At 38.0% G+C, this 9,896-nt stretch overlaps 1 protein-coding gene across 1 annotated transcript; it reads left to right on the top strand.

Moving 5' to 3' along the window:
* Positions 1–4,345: 4,345 nt before the first annotated feature.
* On the top strand, positions 4,346–8,622 carry LOC149635031 (uncharacterized). Its single transcript, XM_089850907.1, has 4 exons — positions 4,346–5,069; positions 5,173–5,819; positions 5,882–6,398; positions 6,455–8,622. The coding sequence occupies exons 1-4, from the start codon at positions 4,346–4,348 to the stop codon at positions 8,620–8,622; spliced, it is 4,056 nt and encodes a 1,351-aa protein (XP_089707033.1).
* Positions 8,623–9,896: the final 1,274 nt, after the last annotated feature.

The raw sequence follows: 9,896 nt of genomic DNA, 5'->3' as shown, positions 1-9,896 counted from the left end.
TTCTAAAAGACCTGTATCATTTAAATGAGGAGCAATTCACTGTTGTTAGTCAAAATCTTTATGAGATTATTTCTGAAGATATTAAGAAGAGTAAAAGCCGTGAAGATTATTGTTTTAAAACACACAAATTATGCTTAGATGTAATGGTCAACTAAAGGTTTAAAGGAATATTTGAATCATTTGATTCGTTCAAGCAGCTGCCTTGCACGTTACAGAAGTATTCAATGAGCTTATTTTTCCAAGATTTTTTCCAAAAGTTAATGTTGGTACTAAGAATTGGTGTCGAAGAGTCTGTTTTAAAAGAAATTAAAAAGAAAGAAAAGGAATTAAAACAAAGGAAAGAACTCAATTTGCCGTTGAACCACCTATTTTTTAATTAATGAGAATCTGCAGCCGAAGAAACGTCTGGATACATTACATTATATTGCAGGATTTATTATGCGAAGGCTAAATCAGAAGAAATGTCCTGCAATTATTGTTAATGCTTTATTAAAGAATAAAACTTCTGCTTCTGAATGTGATAAAGAAAATGCTAGTGAAGATTATGAAGCCTGGACGCGTGCTTTTTAAATGATGAACCAGACGCAGATTTGTTCCTACAATATATTTAATGTTTGAAAATAAAATGGTTACATGTTCCTCAGTTGAAAAAATTAGTAATTCATGAATCAAGTTTAGTATTTCCGCCAATTGCATCTAGGACTAGCCCTTTCAATGATTTAAGTTTATCGATATTGCATTGATATTGCCACACTGAGGGATTATTATTTCTTCCACCAGCAGCCCGGTGCCGTCCAAACTCCTGTTCCAGAATGTCTTGATTCAGGTGCTGAGTTAGTATATATGGTGCTCCTTTTTTCAGTAAGAACTTTACAATTGCTGATGTTGATAGTGCTACAAATTTAAATACAAATAACGAATATAATTATTTTCTTAGGTATTAATCATCAAAGCTACATACCAGTCATTTTAAGTCCCTCTATCGTTTCTCGTGTGAGCAACATATTTAATCTCTCTGATTTTGAATATTTTCCGGGTCTGTTCATGACCTCTTTTTCCCAGTTGTTTAAATAAGTTATTAAGTCGACTTCCAACCACTACGAGAATTAAGTAAAAAATAAATAAGCGATTAAATGTTAGTAAATGGGTCCTTCGGAAAGCTGGTGGTGAATTTCTGACCACCATATTCGAAGTCAGTTGTATAAAACATCACCACCAGGTCTCCAAAGAATCCCTTTAAGTACGTTAATTTGAAAAAGACCTTTAATCGTTCATCATCTACTGAACGATAGGGAGCTTTGTTTGGTTTAATATATCGAGATGCTTCGCTGCAATTCTTCACATTGCAAAGATCAAAAAATTTGTTGAATACCCGGATAAATGTTACAGTTTCCTTATACTTCGCCATTTCGTCTTTAAACAATAATTCTATTGCGGCAGCAACAGTTTCACTTAGAACTTGCGTCGCATAGGATACCTAAGGAAAAGTGCAACAGTAACATTAATTTCAGCCAAGTATTACTATTATTAAATTAGCATTACCTTCATTTTGGCCTGACTAGTCAAGAAAACATAGGAGTATGTCAATTTCGCTACATGTTGAAATTCGCCTTTGTCTCTAAGTAGTTTATAGTACAATTTAAAAATTATTTTTGCGTTAATAGACTCTCCGTTTTTCCACATCGTTCTCGTAAAAGAAAACAAAGCATTTCTTATAGTCTTCATTAGATGAGGAGCATCAGATATGAAAAAAATTAATCGTTCTTCATCAAGCGAATAGAGATTTTTAGTAAAATAAGGCACATCCTTATTTTCTTCCCCAAAATTTGTGTGGCACATACGAAAACATTTTCTGTTAGTTGAAGCACCATCACTAACCACTCCAAGAATTCGAAAACCATGAGCCTCTAGTCTCCTAATGGCTTCCCAGATTATGGTATACAACGCGCTGGATGTAGCGGTAGTCGTGGGGAAGTGAGCAAATGGAATTTTAAAACTAGTAGTTATGCCTCTAAGCATTAATTGCAGAATATGTGTTGCTAGTGGGGTGTAGAAGATCAATTCTCTTCTTCAATAATATCGTCTAGTTTGTTGTGTTCCATTGATATGTCTTTGAGCCCTGTCAGTAATCCAGTATTTTTGTGGCTGACCAAATCTGGTTTAACATCAAGTTCATCTAAAAGCAACACGAAATATTTCTGGTGTTCCTCCAGTGCATGTACATTTGTCTCCTTAACCATTTGAATGAGTTTGCTGTTGTTAAATCCACTGGAATATTCTAAAACGTGACTATTGTTATATAACGTTCTGGTTGTGGGCAGTGGTATGATCTTGGACTTTCGTAAGATTTCATATGATGCTTTTGATTTGTTCTTCATATAGCAACACCAATTTAGAAAAACACGATCCCACCTCATTCCATATTTCGATGTTGTCATGGTTTTGATTTGTTCTCGGAGAACTATGGAAGTAAACGAATCATTATTTCCCTCTTCTTTAAGTTTGGCTTTGCATAACTTTTCTATCGCCTGTCTTCTTTTTCTTGCACGTCTAAATTCTATTATTCTCTTGGTAGAACGCTTTACAGTAATAATAGCTCTTTGCTTAGCGGAAGCAGCTTTTAGTTTCATTTTCAATAAGGTTACTCGGTAAACTTTACAGTGTGAGCAGCGTTTTTGGAGAGTCTTCAATTTCATAAACCGCACACACCTTATACTATGTACAGATTTAAGTCTATCATTGTAGTAGCCTTTCTTTCTGCAAACTAGATTACCCACCCTTTGAATTACGTCTTTTAAACAATTCTATCAAATAGTTTTCCGTATTTCGGATTTCCAGTGCATAACTGAAATTCATCGATCTTGTTTAATAGTTTCATAATATCATCATTGCATTCTATATTCAATTCTGAGCATATATTTTCAAAGGGAAACGTTTCACCCAAAATCTTCAGGCTATATTTCAAGCTTGCTTCAAAATCAACGATGCATTCTATAACTTTAAAATCATTTTGATGCTTGGAAAAGACCACAGCAGTTTTCTCTATTTGCATTGTCCAACCGAGAGGAGGTAATAACTTGGAAGGTGTCACGCCAGCTGGTACCTTTAAATTTAAAAGACCAGTTAAATATTTATTGAAACTACGGAAATATACTTAATCTTACAGTGTCTACTACCACTGCTGTTGGAAACATCACATCCAGGAAAGGAATTGGATCAGGAAATTCAGGGGTTGGACCTCGAAAGCCATGAAAATGTTTTGAGCAGATGTGACTCCAATGATTTATTTTAGCAATAGATAGATCTTCTCTACCACAGGCCAAAACCCACCGTTCACACTTTTCCCTGTCAGTTTTAGGTGAAGGAAATTTAAAAAACAAAATTCCTGGTGCTCCATTTACGCTTTTAGTTTTGGGATTCTGCCTAGAGTTGCATGTGAAGAGAATTCATAAAAAATAAGTTTCTGTTTGAATATGTTTAAAAAATGAACTAGTCGAAAAAGAGCTAAAAAATAATTGTCTTTAATTTCGGATTTTTTACTCTTTTAAATATTAATTTTAGTCGCTTTAAAAAACGATACGAATTTACCTTTGACCGCTGGATTTAAGTTGAAATCAGTTAGCCTTAAGTTTTTAAAGATTGTACCACGCGAAACTTATCGCGCAGAAATAAAGTATTGTTTTCCGATCACGTTAATAAATGTGCGAGTACATATATTTCTTCAACTAAATATTATCCTAGACCTTTAGATAAATTTCAGTAGATTTCGACGAAGTATAGTCGGGATTAATTTCATGGTGCCGAAACCCGGGAGGGATAGTTTAGTTGCGTAAAGAAATATTGTAGACTGTTAACGGACGATTAACATAGTTGTGTCGCGTGAAAATTACAAGAAGAGGACGTACACTCCAAGACATCAAACGACATCATGGATAATTTTGCGAAGATAAAAAGGAAGCGAGGTACTGTAAGAAGCTCACTTACAAGGTTAATTCACAAGATTGAAAACGAACTTGGAGCATCAGCGACGGCTTTGTCAAGGACCAGTATAACAAGTTACTTATTACAACTTGAAGACAAAGAATTGAATCTGAAGGAACTGGATGCTCTAGTTGAAGACGAAATCACCATAACTGAAGATTATGATGATGAACTTATAGAGTGTGAAGAATACGTAGAGAAGATTATCAATTGTAAAGCTCTCTGTAAGATTTCTCTTCAAGACTTAAAAGTAAATAAAGGTCAAGAAACCTCATCAAGGTTAAGAGTGCCGGTTAATCGATATGACCTACCTCAATTCAACGAAGATGCGGAGACCGAACTAACACACGTTCCATGAATCCAAATGCCGACAGTCAAATTACCACAAATCAACATAGAAAGATTCTCGGGAGACATCAACAAATGGCAAGAATTTTGGTCGCAGTTTGAAGTGACTATTCATAATAATCGTCATCTAGCGAACGAAGGAAAGTTCACTTATTTGAGGAGTTACTTAAATGGAACTGCACGAGCCAGTATCTCCGGGTTGTCATTGACGGGCCAAAACTACTCACTAGCCATTGAAACTTTGACTGAACGTTTCGGAAACGAGGAAGATCTTGTTCGAGAGTACACGTCTAAATTACGATGTATCGAGCCAGTCAGAAAGTCGTCGGACATAAAAGGATTACGGAGGTTCTTCGATACATTGTATATCAACATAAAGAGTCTAGAGTCCCTGAAGGAAAACACCGAATCCTACGCAGTGTTTCTAATACCAATGGTAACCGAACTCTTACCAGAAGACATTGTGTTGAGTTACTCACTACAAAGCCGAAAAATTAAAGGACCGAAGCTTAAAGGACTTATCGAATTTTTACGGGACGAAGTAGAAAGTAGAGAACAAGCAGTCAAACTAAAAGGAGCACCATCTGTAAATCAAAATCATAGAGACTACAGGAACCAAGTAGAAACAACTTATCGTAAAGACAACTCTAATTACAAAACGAGGTCACAACAACCTTCATCAACTATGTCATTCAACACCACTACAAGGCCAACGAGGACGGAATCAACTTGTATCTTCTGTAAGGAATTAACATCGAATAGAAGACTGCAATTCTCTCACATCAACGGATAGAAAAGTCATTATCAGGTCTCTTGGAAGATGTTTTGTCTGCCTGGAACCAGATCACATAGCAAGATTCTGTAGAGGAAGAAAGGTCACCTGTAAATATTGCAATCGACGTCATCATCAAACCGTTTGCGAACAACAGTTCCCTGACAAGGAAGATACAGGGAATGAGAAGCCAGAATCCAGTGCCAACCTGATGGGAACTATCTCGCTAAGAGAAGCGTTCGAGAAAAAACCAGAAATATACCTACAAACCGGATGGGCACGAGTTTCAAATGGAAAGAAAGATTTGATCATACGTTACTTCATAGACAATGGAAGTCATCGCACCTACTTGTTGGACAAGATTTCCAAGAAGTTGAATTTACCAGAAGTAGGAAGAGAGTGCATGAACATGCATAGTTTTGAAGCCGGGAGTCGTAAGATTGAAAGACGAAGAGTCAAGATAACACTTGGACACCTCAACGGTTCTCGATCCATATCAATAGAAGCTGTAGAATCACCACACATCAGTACAGCTATATTGGGATTCCCCCGAGAAGATATAATTGCGATAGCGGAAGCGAAGGGTATACAACTAGCCGACGTTTATAAAAATCCGAACGGAAAACCAGAAGAAGAAATCGGGCTTCTGGTGGGAGCCGACTACTATTGGAAGATCGTGACGTGTAATATAGAAAGGATTCAAGATTCTTTAATGGCCGTAGAGACTCTTTTCGGATGGTCCCTGTTGGGTCCAGCACATAACACATATATCGAAACCAGAGAGAGTGGAGTACATACGTATGCGTTTTAAACGCCTGTTCTGAGACTGAAGAAGACCGCTGTATTTCAAGAGAATTAAGAGCATTCTGGGATCTTGACTCCTTGGGCATCATAGATAAACCTTCTGAAAAGTCTGCTACTGAAGAAACCATACAACGTGACTTCGACTCCAAGATAAAATACGATGGACATAGGTATACAGTGGTTCTGACGTGGAAAAGCAATGCAGTACTTATGAACAACAACCTAGCCGTAGCCGAGAGACGATTTGAGCATCTACTGAAGAAATTCCGAAGAGATCCTAACCTATTTCGAGACTATTCAGAAGTCATTCGAACGTATCTGGATAATGGATTTGCTGAAATGGTTCAAGGAGATGGAATACCCGGATGCACATTCTATTTGCCTCATCGTGAAGTTGTAAAGCAGGATCGAGTAACGACTAAGACGAGAGTTGTGTTTGATGCTTCGTCTCACGCTATTGGCTCACCATCGTTAAACGATTGCCTTCATCCTGGTTCGACACTCAATGTTGACCTTTTGGGACTCTTTTCAAGTTCCGGAAACATAAAGTAGTTTTCACTGGTGACATCGAGAAGGCATTTTTACAAGTTGCACTAACCGAAGAAGACCGTGATGTTACTCGATTCTTGTGGCTTAAAGATGGCAAATTGGGTTCCGGAACTACTGAGAAGATTGTTCTGCGGATGACAAGAGTCCTTTTTGGGATAAACGCAAGTCCATACCTTCTGGCGGCTACTATTCACCATCACCTAGACAAGTACAAGAAAGATTACCCAGAGGCGTTCGAACTGTTGAAGAATTCGCTTTATGTAGACGATCTCTTGGGTGGAGCTCACGACGAAGATGCCGCGCTAAAATTAGCCCTTGAAGCTAAATTAATCCTTCAAGAAGCAGGGATGCCACTGAGAAAGTTTCAGTCCAATTCAAGAGGGCTTCAAAATCAACTTGGGAACCTTGAAGAAACCGAAATCAAGATGCTAAAACCCGATGGAGTGTCCTTAAAAGTATTGGGCCTAACCTGGCAACCTGGCAATGATGAATTTAGATTTGATGTCACAAACCTTTTGGAGTTTCTCCGTAGCCGAGAAGATACGAAGCGCTTTATACTTCAATCGTCATCAAGAATATTCGATCCAATTGGATTCGTTACTCCATTCACGATTCGAGTCAAATGTCTATTTCAAGAAATATGGCAGAGAGGTAAACAATGGGATGAAACTTTTCCCGAAGATTTGAAGCAACAATGGCGAACCTGGTGTTTGGAGTTACGTTACCTAGAAGAAATAAAAATCCCTCGATTTTACGGAGCAACTCAAGGAGACAAACTTCAGTTACACTGCTTCACCGATGCCAGCGAAAGAGCGTACGGCGCAACGATTTATTTCCGGATCGAGAACTCTAATGGAGATGTAGATGTGAACATAGTAATAGCCAAGTCAAGGGTCGCTCCACTCAAGAAGTTAACAATTCCCAGATTGGAACTTATGGGAGCCGTTATTGGGACAAAACTAATGACCACTGTTCGGTCATATTTTGCTAAAGAAAATCCAACGATACATTTTTGGAGTGACTCTACGATAACTCTTTCATGGATCAAGGGCACCACAAAACAATGGAAACCATTTATCAGTAACCGTACAAGCGAAATCCAAAACTCTTACGACCCGATTTTATGGAGACACGTCAAAGGAAGCCTTAATCCAGCAGATCTTTTGACTAGAGGGTTAAATGTCACGGAGCTTATATCGAATGACTTGTGGTGGAAAGGTCCAAAATTTCTAAGAGAACCGGAGGGTGAATGGCCAGACCAACCTAGAGATAACGGTTTCACAGAAGAAGACGAAATAAAAATCGAAATCGAACGAAGACCCAATTCAAGGGATGTTGAAAGTCTAACGGCTATGACTCTTAAAACGCTGGAGACAGAACCACTCCTGAAATTGATAGATTATTCGAACTATGAGAGAGTAGTACGAATAATAGCTTGGATTAAACGATTCCTGACCAATTCAAAACGGCAACAAGGAAACCGACTGAGGGGAACTCTCACCACCGAAGAAATACTGGATGCAGAAAGATACTGGATTAAGAAGGTTCAACACGAATCATATCAAAGGGAAATCATGGCTATCAAGAACAACACACCAATAGCAAAAGATTCGGAAGTATCTGACTTAAAGGGTTTCATAGACGACGACGACCTTATACGGCTTGGTGAGAGACTTCAGTTCTCGAATTTGGACTACGACGAAAAACATCCAATAATTCTACCAGGAGACCATCCGTTTACTCACTTGCTAATCATGAAACATCACGTCGACCAGAAACATATGGGTGTTAGCGTCACGTTAGCTAATCTGCGATCAAGATTCTGGGTTCCAAGAGGTCGGCAAATAATTAAGAGCGTCCTCTCAAAATGCCAAAAATGTAGGATCTGGAAATCGAAACCTCTCAATAACGACACCGCACCGTTACCACCAGAGAGAGTTGTTGCAAACGTTCCATTTGAAGCGACTGGAGTGGATTTTGCCGGTCCAGTTATCACCAAGCATTATGACGCGGAATCCAAGTCCTGGACGCAGCAATCAAAAAGCTACATCGCTCTTTTCACCTGTTCAACTACCAGAGCCGTGCATCTAGAACTAGTTTCCAGTATCAACGCGGAACATTTTATATTGGCGCTAAAGAGATTCATCGGGAGAAGAGGAGTTAGTTGATTATTCTTGTCCGATAATGCTTTGACCTTCAAGAAAACCGATCGGGAGATATCCAAACTTTGACGAACGAAATGAAGGAGTATTTTGGCACTAAACGGATCGAATGGCGATTTATTGTTGACAGAGCTCTCTGGTGGGGTGGCATGTGGGAACGTATGGTTCGGACAATGAAAGAATGTATTAAGAAGACACTGGGTAAAGCGCTTTTGTCATATGAAGAAATGGAAACAGTTGTAATTGAAGTGGAGTCGGTCATAAACTCTCGACCTATCACGTATATCAGCAATGATCATGAGGAACCGATCCCGCTAACTCCATCTCACTTTCTGGTTGGTAAAAGACTGGACGCATTGCCACCACGAATCTTCTAGATGAATGAAATTAAATCCACAAGAGATGGCCTCACCAAGAGGTGGAAATATAGACAGGAGTTGCTTAACCGATTTTGGACAAGATGGCGACAGGAGTATTTACTGGAACTTCGGACTGCTCAAAGGGTCATTCGAACCAAAGTTAATCAGCCGGAACTTAAAATTGATGACGTTGTTATAATACAAGACGACCGACTGCCACGACATCTTTGGAAGATTGGACGTATCACTGATCTACATCCTGGACGAGATGGAATTACACGAGCTTGCTCTGTTAGAAACGTCAACGGCCATATCATAAAAAGACCTTTAAAGTTGATATATCCGATAGAAATAAGATAGAATTAAATAATTTATTAGTCTAATGTTAAAAATAAGTTAAACTCATTTTGGTGGGAGAATGAAGAGAATTCATAAAAAATAAGTTTCTGTTTGAATATGTTTAAAAAATGAACTAGTCGAAAAAGAGCTAAAAAATAATTGTCTTTAATTTCGGATTTTTTACTCTTTTAAATATTAATTTTAGTCGCTTTAAAAAACGATACGAATTTACCTTTGACCGCTGGATTTAAGTTGAAATCAGTTAGCCTTTAGTTTTTAAAGATTGTACCACGCGAAACTTATCGCGCAGAAATAAAATATTGTTTTCCGATCACGTTAATAATTGTGCGAGTACATATATTTCTTCAACTAAATATTATCCTATACCTTTAGATAAATTTCAGTATATTTCGACGATGTATAGTCGGGATTAATTTCAGCATGGCCCATAATAGCACGTTTTCACCATAATTTCTATATGTAAACAACATAGATTACGTTTCACTACAAAAAGAGAGTTTATTAGAACGAGTAATGAAGATTGCATCTGAATCGAGACACAACACGCATATCAAAGTTAAT

This window comes from Phalangium opilio, unplaced genomic scaffold (assembly GCF_054372755.1).
Source record: "Phalangium opilio isolate 3A_F unplaced genomic scaffold, DU_Popi_V2 ptg000095l_1, whole genome shotgun sequence".
NCBI classification, from domain to species: domain Eukaryota; kingdom Metazoa; phylum Arthropoda; class Arachnida; order Opiliones; family Phalangiidae; genus Phalangium; species Phalangium opilio.
The sequence above is the reverse complement of the archived record's forward strand: the minus strand, read 5'-3'. Positions and strand labels throughout refer to the sequence as shown.